General features: G+C 50.1%; 1 protein-coding gene across 4 annotated transcripts; it reads right to left on the minus strand.

Annotated features, from left to right (window-relative positions):
- Nucleotides 1-14,009: 14,009 nt before the first annotated feature.
- PJA1 (praja ring finger ubiquitin ligase 1) lies at nucleotides 14,010-18,738 on the minus strand. 4 transcript variants are annotated; one of them, XM_007183529.3, is made up of 3 exons: nucleotides 18,610-18,737; nucleotides 16,072-16,593; nucleotides 14,010-15,504 (listed from the first exon to the last, which is right to left on the minus strand). In XM_007183529.3, the coding sequence occupies exons 2-3, from the start codon at nucleotides 16,362-16,364 to the stop codon at nucleotides 14,457-14,459; spliced, it is 1,341 nt and encodes a 446-aa protein (XP_007183591.2). In that variant the 5' UTR covers nucleotides 16,365-16,593; nucleotides 18,610-18,737; the 3' UTR covers nucleotides 14,010-14,456. The 4 variants fall into 4 exon arrangements, with proteins under 4 accessions (XP_007183591.2, XP_007183589.2, XP_007183590.2 ...); XM_007183527.3 differs by having other exon boundaries at nucleotides 14,010-16,266; nucleotides 18,610-18,738; XM_007183528.3 differs by having other exon boundaries at nucleotides 14,010-16,260.
- Nucleotides 18,739-19,404: the final 666 nt, after the last annotated feature.

Here is a 19,404-nt window from a genome sequence, read left to right on the forward strand (position 1 = left end):
GAATATCAATGGAGTGTTGTGTCTGCCTGGACGTGCTCTTTAAGCCCAGAGCCTAGCACAAACAGAAATGGCAGCAACGACAGCTTTTGGAGCTGTCGAGTGCTGCTTCTTGCCTTGCAGCAAGAGCTGGGTCTCGTTATTTGAGCTACAGACAGAGGGATTTATATGTCTCTGTGTGATTTTTCCCTCGCAGAGCCGAGGCCCAGAATCCCTATGCGTGGTAGGGCTGGGACAAAGCCTCTCACATCTAGGGATGGTCCCAGAAAGAGCAGTGGGGACCCGAGTTGGGCTGAGCTTCCTGGTTTCCTGGGCCTGCAGCCTCTTATGCCCACAGCTGCGGCCACAGAGCCAACACCGGCCCCTAGGGTTGACCCCCAACCTCAGCTGAAACTTCATCTGGATTCCTGGCTTGGGGGTCAACATCATCCACAGCTGGTCTCACACCAATGTGTGCCTCTGCCTTGTACCCCAGATCCAACAGCTAGCCCCCTAGTCCATCAGCCTGGGCCCATCCTAGGACTGCAGAAGGACACCATAAGAGTACAATCCTGGTTTGCTTCCCTGACGAGTAATGATCATAATGATAACTAACAGCTTCTGAGTAGTTACTATGTGCCAGGCACTTTTCCAAGGGCTTTACATGTATCATGTGACATAGGAACTCTTAACATTACTCTCATTTTACAGAAGAGGAAACTGATGCACAGCGTTGTCCAAGGTCACAGAGCTAGCAAGTGGCAGAACTGGGATTCAGCCCAGTGTAGAGATCAGGCTCTTAAGCATGTAATCACTGCCCTCCGGGACTGCTGCCCTCTCCCTATCCTCCCAGGGTTCCCAAGATTGCAGCCAGGCCTCCCAACCCCATGCCCTGTGGCTCTGCCTCCATGAGCTACCTATCAGCGTCTCCTTTCCGGATATCACCCACCTGCCTGACTCTGGCCCAGCTTCTGACTCGGGGCTCGCTGACCTTCCCGCCTGCCAGTCTGGGCCCTGGCTCCTCGCCATCTGCTAGGACCTTCCTCCATTACCTATCCTGCCCTGTCCAGGCATCTCTTCAGAACTGACAGGATGGTTACTGCTGCTGGATATTTAGCACATTGCTGTCTAATAGAAATATAATGCAAGCCACGTGTGGAATGTTCTAGTGGCTAGGTTAAAAAAGTAAAACTAAAAAAGTGAAATGAATTTTAATAATGTCTTTTATTTCACTCACTATATCCAAACTATTATCATTTCAATATGTAATCAATATAAGAATTATTAATGAGATCTTTTACTTTCTTTTTCCACACTCAGTCTTCCAAATTCAGTGTGTTATTTTATGCTTCCAGCACATCTGACCTGGGCACTACCGAACTGAACAGCATAAATCTAGAGGCAGACTGTGGGCCTGAGGAACCCCGGGGACAGACATAACTGAACTAACCTGGGGAGGGGGGGATGGTGCACTGTTGGGGGGCAGAAATGATGCCGACTTGGGGGTTCAGAGACCCGGGTTCTCCTCTTGGTGCTGATGCCAAGTCACCGGTGAGCCGGAGTAACCCCCTCACCTTCTCTGGATACTACAATGAGAGGGTTTGCCTAAAGACCCTTCTAGCTAGAACATTCTACTCCCACACCCCTCCTGTCCCCCCTACACGTCCATGGTATCTAGTTATCAGTAAGAACAAAGTCCAGTAAGTGATGAGCACTGGTAGAGCTCCCTTTCTCCAGAGCATACAACTGTGGCCTCTTCTAGAAATACCCCTGGTTACCTGGAGCTTGGCCCTTTATTCCTCATGACCAGTGGACTTGGCCTTGGACTATCACCGAGAGACTCCTAAATCTGTGCAAATAGAGACGGGTCATCTTTCCAGTCACAGGAGCAATTTGAGCAGAGGTGAGCTCAACAGTGTAGCGGGCAATCGGGCTTCGCCTTTCTAGAAAACCTGGCCAGCTCAGTGTTTCTCGTGTACATCCCCCTCCATGTTCTATGTATCCCACACCAACCAAAAAGGTTTGGTACAAGCTTGACTTTATGGAGTTTAGACCATGGGGGAAAACTAGGTATATTGAATATGCTTCTACCAACTGCACACGCCCCTGGGAATTCCGTAATCCACGACCCTCATGTCCCTGCCTCCCCACCCCACCCAGAGTCACTGGCTGAAACCGAAACCCTAGAGCCTCTAGAGAAGCTTTTTCACTATGGTTCTGATCCTGAGAGTTGAGGAGACAAGGGCATTTCCTAGTGGTTTGGACTAGTTATAATCCAACTGAACAATGTTGGCCTATTAAAAAGATTCTTCTAAAGAAAATATAACCTGTTTAAAGTTAGTATTGGAGTAAAGTGACCTTCTTATCACCAAGGTCAAATGTCTGTAGGATTAAAATAGGTATTCTACTTCCAGTTCATGAAATTATTTTTCTGTGATGATTCCAGGTGGAATAGGCCAGCATAAGTGTCTAGAGGGGCAAATCTTGCAAGTGGGTACCAGGACACAGAAAAAGGGGTGTTTTGCTTGTGCATTACCCCTGAGAGCATTGTGTCGAAGACTTGGTCTCAGCTCCTGGCCATGGGAGCCGTAGGCAAGTTTCTTCCCTTCTCTGAGCCTCGGCATCCCCATCTGCAAGGTGGGACTGAACGGAGCCTGCCCGGTGCTACTGTGGCCCAGAATGGTTGTGAGGGACGCCCTGATGCCATAACTAACAGTTGCAAATGGATTCTATAAACTTCCAAGTGTTGGGCTCACCCAGAGGAAAACAGGGGTGCAAACATGAAGATTCCTGGTGGCCTCTGGCTATCTATCTTTGGTATGTTCAGTGCCCATGGGGAGACTCAGAAAATGCTTTGTCCACTGTGGTCCTGGGGTAGACCAGACCCTAGGAAGCAACTGGAGCCCAGGAGGGAAGACAGGCATTCCCTGGGTCAGAGGTGAGGCAGGAAGAGGCAAAGGATTTAAAGATCTTAAATACGGTCTTGAACAGAATTATTAATAATAATTTTTAAAGCATAGAGTGCCTATGGTATTCTACCTTTTCGGAAAACACTTGGGCAAATCTTAATCTTCATAACAACTCTGGAAAGTGAGAACCATGATTATCTCCATTTTATTGCTGAGGCCCAGAGAGGGTAAGTCATTTATCCAAAGTCACACAGCTAGTAAATGGCAGAGCCAGGATTTGAATTCTAGGCTATCTGATAATAAAGCTATTCTCCGCTCACACCATGTTGCTCCTGACATCAGAAGAATTGTGGATGAGCACATAATGACGCTGCCAGGCTCCTATAGCGCTGTCCATGGCACTACTCTACGTCCTTTACTCATATTAACTCACTAATGCTCACTACAACCTTACAAGCTAGGTACCACTATTATCCTCCTCGTTGTATAGAAGAGAACGCTGAGGCACAAAGTCACTTATCTAAGGCCACCCTGCTGTCAAGTGGCAGAGCCAGGATCTGAACCTGGCATCTGACTCCGGAGCCTTTAACCACTTCTCCATGCTGCGCTTTAAGCCAGGCTGTGTTCCCCAGGCAGTGGCCTGGAGTCCACCACCTAGGAATCCTTGTGTTAGCAGCAGCAGGGAAACCACCCAGGACCTCCTCTGCAGGCTGAATCCGGCAACCATTCCCCAGGAGCATCAAGCCGCCATGCTCACCTTTTAAGAAAGCCCAGCCAAGCAGAAGCTCAGCCTGACAGAGAGGCAAGGTGGTGTAGTGGAAAGAATGTGGCCTCTGGCATCAGACAAACCTGAGTTGAAATCTTGGCTTTAGAAATTACTTTGTGACCTTGGGCAAATCACCGAACTTCTCGGGATGTCAGTGTCCCACCGCTAAGGGCTGTTGTGAGAAGCAAATGAAATGGCTACATAGAAAAGTGAATTATATACTCCAAAGTGCTCTTGAAGGTTAGTTGGAATTGTTAGTTGTTCTATAGGGCTAAGTTCCTCTGCCCAGGCTGAGCCAAAGCGGCGACCGGGGGAAGTGGGCTTTAGAAATGCTAATGGCCTGAGTGAGTGGCAGGCGGGGACAATGGAGGAGAGCGCCTTGAATAGGGCGGCGGGGCCTGGGAGCGGGGCTCCCCACGTGGGAGCGGAGTGGGGGAGGGGGCCGGAGGGGGGCGGCCGCTCCCAGCGGAGGGGATCCGCGACTGGGCTAATTGGAAGGGGCTGGAGCTGCGGGGGCAGGAAGGGGGAGGGGATTACCTGCGGGTCGGCGGCCCACGGGGGCGGGGCTCCCAGGAGGGGGTCCTGCCGGGATCCTGGATGGGGGTACAGGAGCCCCTGGCCTGGAGCCAGGTGTGCAGACCCACTGAGCTGGACACCCAGAGATAGAGGGTGGGTGTGGGGGGGCCGGGGCTGGGGGTGGAGATGAAGCAGGGGTTTCTGAGTTGGGCAACTCTAGGCCCAAGCCTGGGCTGGAGGTAGGAAAGACAGGGTAGCTAATTCCTAAAGCCAGCTTGGATGCTGACCTCCTTGGGTGACCTGGGGATGAGCCTCCCCAGTGCTAGGACTCTATGGGGGCAGTGTGTGTGTGTGTGTGTGTGTGTGCGTGTGTGCGTGTGTGTGTGTGTGTGTGTGTGTGTGTGTGGTGTGTGTGTGTGTGTGGTGTGTGTGATGGGCTGGCTGAGGGGATGCAGGAGCTGGGTCTGTAACCTTCTCCTCTTTTCCCTCCTCCTCCCCTCCATGTCGTCCCTCTTTTCCTCTCCCCGAGTCCTCTCCCTTTGCCCTCCCCTCCCCCTGTACCATGAAGGCTGTTTTTGTTCCTCCTCCTGGCCTAGCCCCCGAGGTGTGCAAACAGGAAGGACCTCTCCCCGGGCAGTGAGTAAGGAGGGAAAAATGAGGTGTTGAAAAGATGACAAGTCGCCCTGTCAGAGCTCACCTTGGCAGGGAGCAGGCGGCAGGGGCCGGCGGGTGGTAGGAGGGGGGGGTCCACCCTGGAAGCCAGCCTACATGTGCCCAGAGCCAGGCAAGCTGATCCTCAACAAGCAGGCACTGTGTATGCGTTTGTTTGGTTTAGAAAAGCACCCCCCCCATTCCCACCATCAAAGATTCCTTCCTTTCCTTCCCAGTAGGAAGAGTAAAGGCCGCTGGGCCAGAGGTTTAGAGTGTGACTGAAGGGGGCAGGCCAATGGGAGGGGGCTGTGCAGGAGGCCCAAATCCCTCTTCTAAGCTACGAGCCTTGCATCCAACAGCCTCCTGGACATCCCCTGGCATGTCTCAAAGGCACCTCAAACTTGACATCCTAAACTGAATTCATCAATGCCACTCTCCCCATGCCTGCATTCTGTCCCTCCTATAGGGTTCCTATCTCAGTAAATGACCTCATCATCCAGTCACCCAAAAGCCTAAATCTTGGGAGTCATCCAAGACTTCCTCATACCCCCCAATTGGATCAGTTTCCTAATCTGGTCAGTTCTCCTTCTTATCTCTTGAATCTGTCTCTTCTCTCGCTCCTCATGGCCATCATTCTATGTTAGTTTCATTCATTCACTCATTCAACAATGACTTATTAAGCATCTACCATGTGCCAGGCACTGTGCTATAGCCATTGAAGATTCAGCTGTGAATAAATCCAGCTGGCTCGTGCTCCTGTGGAGTTTTGTGTCCGACGTGGCTGGGTTCCCTGCAGTGGGATGGGGCTCCCTGGATGAGCCAGTTTCCAAGACTCTTCCCTCCAGAGCAGAAGGGTTAAGAGCAGTGATTCTGGAGCCAGCCTGCCTGCGTTTGATTTCTGGCTCTACCACTTATAGCTGTGAGACCTCGGGCAAATCACTTAATCTCTCTGTACCTTGGTTTTCTCACATGGAAAATGGGAGTGACAATGGCACTTACCTCATAGGGCTACTATAATGATTGAGTACTTATTTTTTATGTATTTTAATATTTATATATATTTTAAGTGCAAGCACAGTGTTCTATTAGCATGGTTAATTTTATTATTTAAAGTATGGAGTGAGGCAGGGCCTGATGATAAACCAAATTATCGGAACCCAGTGGGAGGCCTGCCTGAGAGGCAATGGATCAGATCGCAAGGATATGGCAGTGGGTGCTTGCAATGGCCCCATCAAGAAGTCCGCATGGGAAATCCAACAGAGTCCAGATTAGCTAGCAGACGTCTGGCATAGGAAATCTAGGTATAGAATCCAGAAATCCAAAGGGTAGGAAGCAAAGGGTGGCAGATTAGTTACTGTCAGAAAGGCTGGGGTACCAGCCCCAGCTCTGCCACTTCCTAGTTGTGTGACCTTGAGCAGGTCATTTTCCCTCTCGAGACTTAGTTTCCTAAGGATAGCAGTTAACAAATACTAAAAAGCTTAATTATGCATCAAGCACAGCTCTCAGCACTTTAACTGCCCCTCAGAGAGAGCTACTATTATTGAACTCCCATTTTACTGATGAGAAAACTGAGGCACAGACAGGTTAAGGCACTTGCCCAAGATCGCAGAGTAAGTGAAATGCAGACCCAGGACCTAAAAGCAGGTATCTTTGAGACTGGCGATCAGCACACCTCCTTTGCAGAGCTGTTGTGAAAATTGCGCGATATACTTCTGGAAGTATTTGGTAGCAGGTTGGCAGGCTGCCCAAGGAGGACTGTCTCCAGGCTGTGGGCTCCAGCTGCTGGGCTGAGTCAGGAGGAAGCCTGGGCCTCAGGCATCTAACAGGACCTGAGCAATGCCAGAGTCGCGGGGACAGGCCAGAATCCCCTGGTCATAAGCAGGGCTCAAGGTTAAGCCTGGCCTAGAGGCCAAGGGGACTTGAATCCCTGAAACTGCTTGAGGGCAGAGACCATCTTGGTCTCGCCTGGATTCCTCAGTGCTCCACAAAAGGAAGTGCTTAGTAAATATAGGAAGGAAATGCCACTTCGAGAAGGTCTCCTATATATGGCCACTGCACTAGTCCCTCATGTCCTCTTCACGGCGGTTCCATGAGGTTATCATCCCCATTTTACTGATGAGAAAACTGAGGCCCAGAGAGGTCAAGTGACTCACTCAAGGCCCAGAGCTCACAAGTAGTCTTTGAACGCAGAGAAGAGAAAAAACCAGAAAAGGCAAAGACCCCAGCCCCCCATCCATGGCTGAGGAGGAAGGTACATTTTAACTCTCTAATGATACACTTCTTTGGTGACCACGGGTCTCACGACCTCTGCCTGCCTGCAGCCAATGCACAAGCTTCACCTCTGCAGAACCCACATGGGACCAGGATTGGGGGTCCATCAGATCTGCCCGTATATGGTCTAGGCTTTCACTGAAGACCCCAGACAAGCCCTTACCCCTCGCCGGCCTGAACGTATCACTCTGGGACCCCTTCACTTAGGAACGAAGAGACCAGTGGGAACTTCTGACTCCCACAGACCCAGAGGAGCTCCACTCTCTTAGCCGGGAGGACTCTGGACAAGCCTCAGGCTTTTCTTTCCCAGTGCCCAGCCTGCGAGGGAGGAATCAGTGCAGCAGCCGTGCCTAATCAGGCGGGGCCCCAGGACACAGAAGCTCCTTCATCCAGGCCTGAGGAGGGGTCAGGCCAGGGCTCAGGGAGGGGCCAGGGCAGACACAGAGCCCATCCAGCCGGGACCAGCCCACATTCCTCAGCGGGCCTGGATGGGGTGGGCACGCTCCACAGGAAGCCAAGCCCTTCACGAGAGGGGCTCAGCCGCCATCTGTGCATACAGACAGCGGTGAGCAAAGGGCCTCGGCCGGCAGAGTCAATTGCACAGAAAAAAATAGCAAACATTTTACTTCCTCCTCCTCCCCCATCTCGCCGCACTCTGCTTCCAAAGGGAATGTTGGACTCCTGTTAAGTATTTTTCTCCAGACCAGGGCCAGGCATCCGGAGTCGGCCTTTCTCAGTCACTGAAGAGAGAACGATGTGTGTGGGGGGATTCTTTCTACCCAGGGAGTAGTGGTTTTTCTTCTGAGACCCAGGCTCCTGCTGCTCCAGCTCAGAAAAAAAGAGCCAGGAGAAATGATAGCCAACAGCAACCATCCTCTTATGCTTATACTGCGTATTCTGTCCATCTGTTATTTCCTTTGCTCGTTCCAGCCACCCTATGAAATAGGGATTCTTTTGTCCCATTTTATAAATAAGCAAACCGAGGCTGAGAAAGGGTGTGTGCCTTGCTCGCCACTCACAGTGAATTAGCATGAAAACTGTTTCTGCCGCAGGCCTGACTCCAAATGCCCTGGTCTCTCTGCTAGCCCGCGCTGCTGAAGGGCAAGGGCAGCTGCCCACAGCCTGCCTGCCTGCCTTCCCTCAGGAAGAGCCAGCCTTGAGAGGCTTGAGTCAGTGTTCCAGTAACATTCCAATTTTGTTTTTCCCTTTATGCTCTGATCACCTGCTTGTTGAAGGGAATTTGAGAAAGGCCCTCAAAAGGGAAAGAAAATTAAAATTACCCATAATCCTACCACTTTTAGCTAACATGATGGTTGAGGTAGATTTCCTGATAGTTCCTCTGTTATGCACGTATACAATCTAGAGATCTCTTTTACATACCTGAGATGTTAGTGGACCTGCTCTAGGTGCTGGGCCACCCGCCAGCCCCACACTGTGTCCTTAGCTGAACTTGTGGTTCCTCTTCTCTCTGTAAGGCTTGCTCCGGCTGAAGTTTCTGGTTCCCAGGGGCCCATGCACACACACCATGCTATTTCATACCCCTGCCTTTGTTCATTCAGTTCCCTTTGCCAGAGGTCTCTGCCCTTCTGCCTCCCTCCCTCCTTTCTCTCTCTCTCTATTGGTCATGTATACACATGGTTAAAAAAAAAATCAAATTAACAAAAACTCCAAAGGGACAAAAGGGCATATAGTAAAGGGTGTGGCTCCTTCTCACCCCTGACCTCAGCGCGTATTTCTTGTGTCTCTCCAGAGACATTCTATGTACAAGTAAGCACGGATGTGCATGTATCTCTTGTGAAACGCGCATGGCAACTGTGTCCACTATTCTATGACTCACTCTTGTAACTTCTTGGTTTTGGGATACTCTTACACTGCATTAGCTGCAGGTCTGCCTCATGCTGGGTAAACGCTGTCTAGTGAAGCATCTGATGGCTAGTGATGGACATTGAAATGCTTTCCAGTCTCTTGCTACTACAAATGATGCAACAATAAATATCCTTATACAAACAACCTTGTGCTTTTGCTCATGGAGGAGAAATTCTACTAGTGGAATTGCTGGATCAGAGAGTGTGCAGATTTTAAATGTTAATACATTTCACTAAATATCCCTTCAAACAAACCGATTGAAACTCCCACCGATAGACAACGCTGGAAAGGACCCATCCTACCCTCCTTCCCTCCTTTCTTCATCTGCCTAATGCCAACTCATGCTTTCGGAGCACAGCCAGCAGGGCTCTTTTCCTCCATGGGGTGGCTCTTGCCGGTCACCCCATGTTTGCCTCCACATAGTGCTTTTCACAAAAGATTGCAAGCCTCTCTTTACACATCTGTCTCCCACCCTCGACTGTGAGCTCTTTGAGGGAAGGACTAAGCTTTAGTCATCTCTTGCAGGCCCTGGTCCAACACACCACGGGCAGAAGGTCAATAAATACTTGTTGAACTAAACTAGTCAGCTCTGAATCCCCAGCTCCAAGCACAGAGTCTGCTGAATCCAAGCGTGGTCTGAGCTGAGCAGTGCCTTCGGCTTGGTTCCTCTAGGTCCCCGGACATTTGGTTTCATGTGTTTGGTGCTCAGTCCCTACCTTCCTTCAGGCTGGCTCCCAGGCCCTGCTTGAGCTGCATTCCTCCAACTCTGTAAGCAGTTACTGTCTCCTAGTCCTTAGCTGCTGTGGAAGAACTCCTCTATGATCTGGGTATTGTTTCTCCTCTTCCTCCCACCCAAATGCCTAGTGCCCTCTTGTCTGGGTGCCCCCGGGCCGCTCTTGCCCGATCCCTCAGTGAGCTGCTGGGAGGCTGGCAGGCTGGGGTACCTGTGGCCAGCACCCCTGAATGGGGTCGAGCTGGAGCCAGGCTGGACTTTTACACTGAGGACCAGACCCCTACCTGCTCCTCACCACACTGGGACTGGGACAGGCGCAGCGAAGACATCCCTGCTGCCCTCCCCCGCCACGCACACGTACTCTTGCTCTCCCTTCAGAACTGCCTTTACAAACCTCGGTCTCCTTATGGTTCACCTCCTGGGGGTGACAGGAAGGTCCAGCGACATCACTGAATGTGAAGAGGTCTGGGGAAATCTTACCCAAATGGAAGGGATTATAAAGCCTAACATTCCACCACCCTCTTTGGGATAGTAAGTCCAGAGGGTGGAAATAGTACGAGAGGCATGCAGGGTCCAGCGGAAACCTGCAGCAAAGTCCCATTCTGCAGATGTGAATGCCAAGGCAGGCTGAAAGTGTTGCTCAACGGTCCCAGAACCCGGCTTGATCCATGCCAGGCCTTGCCAGAGGGTGGGGCCCGGTGGCAGATGGACAAGCACCGTATCAGCCCCATGTTTGTCAGAGATTCAACTCAAGCCAAAGAGGGATGTGCTGAGGCTGTTTGCCATGTATTTCTCCATCTGCAAGATGAGCACCACTTCCTAGCCACCGGCCCTGGGCCTAAGAACAGCCTCTGAAACAGTGGGGATTCAGCAGGACAAACAGAAAATGGGACAGAAGGTGTAAGAAGGAGAGGATGGCTGATGGGGACGAAGGGGAGGAGGAGGGGGGCGGAGCCTGCAGAGGCTGGGGGTGGGTCCCACGCATCTGGTCCGGCCCGGTCCCTGTGACTCCTCCCAGGTTCTCTGAACACACCCCCTGCCCTGGGCCTACCTTGGGGGAGGAACTCATTCATCCTGTCAGCAAATGCTGCTGAACACTTTTGAGCCCAGCGCTGAGTGCCAGGACTATGGAAATGAGTCAGACACAGAGAGCTCCTGACCGCGAGGACTCACGGGGATGGGACGCAGAGACGGAAGGAGCTAGGGGTATCATAAAATATTGTTTTCAGGAACTGGCACGTGAACAGGGCTTCTTAGAGAATGGATAGAATTGACAGGGCTGGTAGGGACATTTCAGGTCAGAGGTCCAGACACAAATGTAGAAGGATCTAGCTGGAACAGAGGGCTGAGAGAAGGTCATGCCTTAGAGCCAGGAAAAGCCTTATGATGGCTCAGCTGTGGGGACCACCTCAGGAAGCTGAGGTGCTCTCTTGCAAGATGAAGCGGTTTCTGCTCCAAATCAGTGACCAAAATGGGAGGCTATTCATTCTGCAGCCAGGAAACATGTCCAGAAATGAAGACGTCCAGTGTGATGGGTGGCACCTTCCATGAATACACCAAATAACCTACCCTCAAACATGACTGCTTTGTGTGTCCCCAAGGCCTGCTGTTCTAGAACCACGGCAGGAGGTGCCAATAAAGGGTCCACTGCACTGTAAACAGAAATCGCTTGACCCTTGGTCATTGGGGATATCTCATATGACTAGGAAAACAGGCACAAAAGTGGGCTATGGTGTTGGCAAGCGTGCCATTTGGGGCTCTTAGTGACAAACAACAGAAACCTGCTTTAGTTAATTTAAGCAGAACAGTTTTATTGGAAAGCAATGGCGGAGCTTGGGGAATTGTCAGAGAGGACAGAGAGTCAGAAACTGGCGGGAACAAGGGAACCGGGCAGACAAGGACACGGTCATATCCCGCCCCCTGGGCCGCCACCACCCTCAGCACCAAAGCAGCACAGGAGCAAATGCTTCGAGACCCCGGCTCCTCTGATTTCCTACCTCCAGACAGGCATAAGTGTCTGATGTGCTGAGACTGAGGTCTCAGTTCAGGCTGCTTGGGCCCTGGGCCTGGGTCTCAGGCCTTGTTGGTGTCCCTAGTCAGGAGAACCTCACCTCTGGCACAACCCTCCACAGCAATAGGCTTCTCAGACAGGCCCTGGGGAGGGGTCCCTTTACGTGGATGCACTAATGCTGACTCTAAGGGAAATCGGGGCTGCCACCCCACAAGGAGCAGGGAGGAAGACGACCAGGACCCAAGGGGGTTCCTAACACATCTCCTTGTGTGACGCCAGTTAGGGCACAGCAAAGGTTAATGTTAGGCCAACCACCACAACGCTACCCAACAAGGGCCCTCCAAGGTCGCAGACTTCTAAGACACCATGACAGCTGAGGTGCTGGCTGAAGGCCAAGGGGGGACACAGAATGGCTGTGGGGGATGAAGTTATAAATAGCAGCTTGACCAGTTGCAGAAAAAAAAGACTGTGGCTTCCACCACATATTTCCGTGCTTGCAATGAGAGAAAAATTGTTTTTTATCCATTGGAAACTATTTTGATTTGACTTATTTTGTTAACATTCACGAAAATACACTGACACTATAAAAATAAATCAAGCAAACTAACTATTTCGGGTGAAAAAAAATCAAAAGCCCCCTTCCTTACTCTTTTCTTGCAAGCCCCTGTCCCTCCCCAAAGGTAACCACTGCCATCACTTAGGTACGTAGCCTTCCAGACACTTTTATGCATTTGCATATATAGTTTGGTTTTGTAAGGTTTTATTTTACATCAAGATTGTACATATTGCTCTACAATATGCTTTTTTTACTTAACATTATGTCTTGGAGATCTTTCCATATCAGTACATACAGTTTTTAACTGTTGCATAGTATTAATTCGATACAACCAATGTATCTAAGTTGCGCTCAGGGACACGTACCACTTTACGTTTTGAAAGCAAGCTACTCCCCAAACTGCCCCCTGAAAAGGCTGATATCATTTACATTCACACCCACAGCACGAGTGCTCCCATTTCTTCTCTTTGTAGCCCAAACTAGATATTATCACGAAGAAAAACTATTGCTTTCTGATGGACACAATCGGTTTCATTGTCGTGTTAATTTACACGGCACTGATTGCCAGTGAGGTTGATCATTAGCAATAGCCAAGCTGTTGGAGCTGAAAACAGCTCTCCAACTGTTGGGAGGAGCATCAATTAGTACAATCACTTTGGAGAGCAGTTTGGCAATATCTAGTTAGAATGAAGATGCTCTAAACCTAAGATGCCCAAATTTCACCTCCGTATACTTATCCCTAGGGAAATTCACACGTGTGCACAAAGGAACATCTTTTAAGTATGTTCATTGCTGCAAAATACTGGGAAGAACCTAAATGTCCACCAATGGGAAAATAGATAAATAACTTGTGGTAATTCATACAATGGAATATTTAGTATACAGCAGTTAGAAGGCATGTATCAAAATGGCTACTAAATCTCAAAAGCAATGTTGAGTGAAAAAAAGCAAGTTGCAAAACGATACATACATTCTAGCAATTATGTCCATTTAAAAAACAAACACTCTATATTGGTTATGGAGATACACACACACACACATATACATACATATGTACACAAATACACACACACACACACACACACACACATCTAAAAATGTAGACGAGAAGTAAAAAAACAATTTCCTGGGTAGTGCTTACCTCTGTGGAGGAAGGTAAATATGACGGGTGAAGAACTTCACCTGTGCCTGAAAGTGTATATTTATTGGAGAGAGAGAGAGATCTGAAGCCAATATGGCTAAATGTTCAAACCTGTTCACTTTGTGTGGGTGGGTACCTCTGTTTTTCGTAGCACTTGCCTGGCATATATTTTTCTGTTCCTTTTGTGTCACTGTGTTAATGTATACAATCAGCATACAGCTTTTTTTTTTTTTACCCATTTCCTCTGAGACTTGCTTTTTTCTAAAAGGGGATTTTAATTCCTTCACCCCTACACTCCAATTGGATGTATTCCTACCATCATTATTTTTACTATGCTTTCTCACTGTTTCTTTCCTTCTCATAGACTGACAGAGTATTCTCTACTCAACCTTTGCCCCTTTAGTAGCCTGACAACCATACACTTCACCCCTACTTAGAAATAATTACCCTTACTTTTGCTGTTGTTGGAGTCAGCATTTCCAGTGAAACTAAAGTTTTTCTCCTAGTGGGAACACCAAAAAACCCTATTTGGGATGCAAATGCAAGAGATCAATTATAAAGTCACTTAGTTACCACCGTTTTAGACAAAACCAAACAATTCCACTATACCATGTAAAACCAAAAGGAGAACTTTAATAAGCTTTTACGGCACTGCAATTACAGGAACATTAACCCATAACATGCAACAGAAATGATGATGCCTTTTGGACAAATTTAACAGATAAACTTGACGTTACAATCAACAGCAACATATTCTACTGAAAAAAACAAATGCAACTTATTTCACTGTTCAGGTTAGAAAATGTATGTTTTTACTGCAATTGCGAGTAGCATTTAGAAAGTTTAGTTTTCCCTTTCTAACCTCTAAAACACAGGATGATTTTTTTTCAATGCAATCGTACACAACCGTTTTCACGCTGGAAATAATCACAAGGAATCGACAGGTGGAGATTAATCGACTGATTGATTTCATTTCAATGGTTAATTTGGAGAGGGCTCCTGCAGTATTGTGGGTTTCAGATGGGGAAAATCATCAGACCAGGAGTAAAGAGCCTTGGTCTTAAAGCGGGGGAGGGAACATGCAGCGGCACACGGGGCAAGTGCCTGACTTCTGAAGCCAGATGGACACACAGGGCTTGTGGAAATAGTGGTGGCACGGCAGCTCCGTTGCCACCTCCCCCTTCACATATTCACTGCAACAGATGGGGCAGCACATCTCCTGCCCCACCGCGCTGTGATCTTCCGTGACCAGGATCTCGGGAAGAGCATCGATGCTCTCCTTGCTGGCTGGTGGATTGGCCACCTCCACGTCCACCGCGAGAGACTCCAAGTGCGCCAGGGCAGTTTCCATTGCCTGGGCCAGGCGTTCTTCAAGTGCCATGTACGTGAGGAACTGAGGATCCACGTAGGAAATGGCTTCAGCCACCCCCAGCCCATCCGCAAACCCATCGAAGAGGCTCCAATCCACTTCGAGGTCTTCACTGACACTGGAGTCATCTTCAAGGTTGTTGTTGCCATCCAGCATGAAGACGCTGGGCTGCAGAAACTCCTGACCGGAATCATTATCTCCCTCACTGCTGTTCTCGTTTTCATTGTATTGGAGCCAAGGAACTTCTCCTTCTTCGGTGGTTGCCTGTTCCTCTTCCTGGAGAGATGGCCCTCGAACTTCTTCAAGTTCATTGCCGCCACTGCTGCCAGCACTGGCACCAGCACTGGGGCTGGCGCTGGCGCTGGCATTCACTCTGGCTTGCTCGGCTTCGTGCTCTTCTTTTCCTGGCAGAGTCTCCCAGCTCTCGCCACTGGACGACAGATTTTGCTCCCGACCTCGATACTTGCGACGCAGAGCCGCAGTCCACTCTTTGTCACTGTCAGAGTCTTCTTCGAAGTATTTGTAGTAATCATCGCTGTACGTCCAGAAGTCAGGGTCGGCCATGGTTCGTCGCCGTCTCGGCACCTTTTCCGGCTTCACTTGGTCACTCCTGGCTTCCCTCTTGTCTTCAGGGTACTTCGGCTCAGGGTAGCCACCTGAACTCTCGCCTCTGCCTCTTCTTGCCAGGCCATCCGAGTGGCCTTCATCAGCGTTGGCAGTCTCCCTCCACCTGGAAGTACTGTGTGGCATATCATCATCATCATCAGTATCAAAAAATATTTTTGGTTTCACGCAGTTGGGACTTGCCAGATTTCTGATTTTGGGCCTCACCACCGGCTCCTCTGCACTCTTTGGGGTGTTTTCCCCACCACCACAAATACTCACAGGAGCCCTGCTGGGACACGCAGGTAAATTCTGCTCCCGTCTCTCCCTCTCCAGGCTGTTGTCATTTGTGACCACCTTGCCATCAGCAGAAGATGGCTGAGAGGCCATGCTATTTGGCTGCAGGAACTCAGCTCTGCTGGCAGAGCCCCGTGCTGCAGGGGCTGGGTCTAACTTGTCAAGCTCCTCTCTCACATCACGGTTAAAACTAGAGAACTGTGGGGGCACCCCAGCCAGAGACCTCGCCCCCTTCTCTGGGTCATACAGCTTATCATCTTTAAACTTGCCAGTCTTCCCTCTCACTGGCACTCGCTCAACAGGCCCAGCCCCCTCCTCCTCACTATCATCTGCCCCAAAACAGTCAACATGTCCATAAGCCATTCCTCTTCTGCTCCCCGAAGCCCTGTACTCTCTGGGCGGGTACCTGGAGTAGTCCTCATTATCAACATTCAGGCTGGTTCCCGAGCTCGCGCTGTCGTCCCAACTACGACGAGTGGTGGAAAATGGTGATCGGCTCCTCTTGGTGGTTTGACTGGGGGCTGATCTGTGCATTGGGACTTCGGATGACGTCTTTCTCTGGCCGGAAATCCTTTCCTGCTGGCTCGTGGATGGCCTGAAACTGACATAAGCATGCCTTCTTCCATACCTCCTGCCTGTATTGGACTGATACCCTCCTGCTGGCTTGGGCCATACAGGCTTGCTAGATTCCTGACCCATTTGCTCTGACCTAGGAGGGTTTCCAATACAGCTGGGGCTTGAGTGGAAAGGCTCCTGCTCCCTGTGCACGCTTTGGAGATGGGAAGGTCAAATCAGTTCGGAATAAAGGAGCAGGGAGATTTATTTTCACTTCAGCAGGCAGGTTACAGAAAGAATAAGGGGCCTTTAAAATTAGTTTCACTTTCTTCTAAGGCCTGGAGTAGCATTCCAGTGACTGTCAGGTGTAGACCTGGAACACATTTTTAATGTTGGCAAAATAATTACAAAACTGGGTTTGTAGGAAAGCCAGACTTAGGGGAGAATCTGACGGAAGATGGGGGAGGGGTGACTGGACGCTGGGAAGATAGGTGAAGCACTGGAATTGTGCCAACATGGGAAGAGGAAAGACAGCTGTGGGGTTTTTTTTATGGGGTATCTGCATTTTTCTGAGTCCTGTATACATACAGGAGAAATGCAAATTGGAATAGGGGTGGAAAATATAGATCACCATCACTGTGTATGCGAGAGGGTCTACGTGTCTGTCAGGAGGAGAGGGGCAGGTGGAAGGGGGACCAGCAATCATGAAGTGGAGAGACTCCTGTATTTGTAGGGGGAAAGGGCAGGTGACAGTGGCACTGGGAAGAGGCATGAGTGTCAGGCAGAATGAGACCCATTCTGGATGTGGGTATGAAAATGACAGGCATGGATGGGGTAGCTTCAGGGTAGAGGGGCATGTGTACGTACGATAGAAAGAGAATGTGCATGTGGTTCCGATGTGTGATGGCTGGAACTCTAGGGAGGAATGCCTGTGTTTATGTGCCTGTGGCAAGCCAGGAAGGGTATAGTGGCACTGAACAGGGGGTGTCCTTGAGTTTGTGTGCGTGTGTTCATCAAAATGGGAGGCAACAATGGAGAAGGGTCAGTGTGAGCAAATGCATCGATATGGGGACAGCACTGGAGAGGGATGTGCGTATGGCAGGCGGGCAGGCGGGTGGGCACCAGCAATCAAAGAATGTCTCTATGCATGGATGTGGCGAGCAGGAAGAGGGGGCTGTCCCTGGAGAAGGATTTATGTGAGTGTGTGTGCATGGTAGGGACCAGCGAAGGAGGCTGTGTAGGCACATAGGTAGCAGACAGGGAGCACCTGAGAGGGGAATGTAAAAGAGCGTGTGGGTGCGTATGCATGTAAGTGGCATAGGAAAGAGGAGCCAGCAATCTGTGTAAGTGGCAGGCAGGGGGTAAGGTGGCCCACGGAGTGTGTGTGTGTGTGTGTGTGTGTGTGTGTGTGTTGTGTGTGCTCACCAGAGCAAGAAGAGGCAGAGGGAGGAGGGGGATGCTTCTGGAGGTGTGTATGTGGCAGGCGGTGAGAGGCAGGGAAAAGCACCGGAGAGTGTGAGGCTGTGTGTGTGTGTGTGTCAGTCTGTCTCTGTCTCTCTCAGGGGAAGGCACTGGAGAGTGTGACAGTGTGTGAGAGGGTGTGTGTGCATGTCTGTCCAAGTATGTGTGGGGGAGGGGGACACGAAGGAACCTTGAGTATGGGGGGGCGGCAGTAAGGCAGCCGCAATGGAAGGTTTTTGTGCATGCGTGTGCGCGCGCGCGCATGTGCGTGTATGTGTGTATGTGCGGGCATGTGCGTGTATGTGTCCCTGCGCGCGCACGCGAGACACGGGGATGGGAGGGGGTCCGCAATGTCATAATGAGACGGGGAAAGGTTTATCGGCTCAAACAGTAGATCCAAACCGATGTGGCAGGGAAGGGGGAAAAAAAGAAAGAAAAGGGCGTGTGGGGTTATAGTCTTTCCCTGGGAATTATTTGTTTTTCTGACAATTCTTTTCCTGGTAACAATATATTTGCCTAAAAATCTTCACCATTTACCATTCATCAAAACAACTTCAAAATGGGGAAAGAAAGGCCACGGATCGCTCCGCAGAGGAGCCAAGAAGGGAGGCAGGAGGAGAGGGGAGGACAGGCGGAGAGGGCCGCGACCACCACTCCCCTCTCGAATAGCGATTCAAACCACCCGAGCGGGGACCGAGCCACACGTAAGGGGCCGGAGGATGGAGGATGGAGCCCTAAATCGGGCCAGTGCAGGGCACAGGCCTCCCTCTGCGGTGAGGTCCCGCGTCCGCCCCACCCCTTCCCGAGGGGCGAGCCCGAAAATCTGTTCTTTAGAGCCCCCCCCCTCCACATCCTCGCCCCGGTGCCCGGCCACTCGCCCCATCGCCACGTCTGGAGGGATCGAGGAAATAAACAGCCTTTCACTCACCCAGTCGCGACCCCCGCACGCTCTCGGGAAGAGCAGATCCCTCGGACCTCCAGCCGCCACGACCGCCAGAGCCGCTGCTCCCGGGGCTCCAGCTCCTCCCCCTCCAGACAGCGGCGGGACGGGCGCGACTGCGGCGGCGGAAGTGATTGTAGCGTCGCGGCGGCCCGCCCCCTTGATGTGGCGGGGGCGGCAGCTGCTCTCGACAAATCAGGGTGGGCTCGAAAACATTATTTCATTTGAAATGATGAAATCGTCAAGGATACAGAAAAGGACAGCAAAAAATGTAACCAACAGCCAGCTTTAACAAATGTTAAACATTTAGTCATTTGCCCTTCTGTTCTGGGCTTTGGGTGGTTGTTGTTGTTTGAAATAAAATGAAATCCGCAAATTCTTTCTGATTCATTCTGATGTGAAAGTAATGATATTAATATATCCTATCTTATGTTCTATGTTATGATCTGTAGTGGAAGTATCACGGTACTTAGGGCTGCAGTCAGCTGAATTTTTTTTAACCTGGTGGTTGAAGCAAATTGAACTGTTTACAGTAGAATTTGTTGCTGTTAATCACAAAATCGAGGTTCTCTATCCAAAAGAAATGATCAATCATTGCAGCACAACATGGGTTCACATTTTGGTAATTGCATTGCCCTTCAAAATATTATAGCTATGCCTTTTGGATTTATACAATTTTACTGAACTCCGAAATCTTTTTTTTTTTAATTGCGCTTTACATATATCTCTAATATTTGTGTCAAATGTAAAGGCTGCCTATGTTCACAACAGTAGCAAAGCTTT

This window comes from Balaenoptera acutorostrata, chromosome X (genome assembly GCF_949987535.1).
Source record: "Balaenoptera acutorostrata chromosome X, mBalAcu1.1, whole genome shotgun sequence".
In the NCBI taxonomy this organism is placed as follows: domain Eukaryota; kingdom Metazoa; phylum Chordata; class Mammalia; order Artiodactyla; family Balaenopteridae; genus Balaenoptera; species Balaenoptera acutorostrata.

Excerpts from the sequence above, each read along its gene's own strand:
- PJA1 (XM_007183526.3), bottom strand. The coding sequence starts at position 16,364 with ATGGGTCAGGAATCTAGCAAGCCTGTATGGCCCAAGCCAGCAGGAGGG.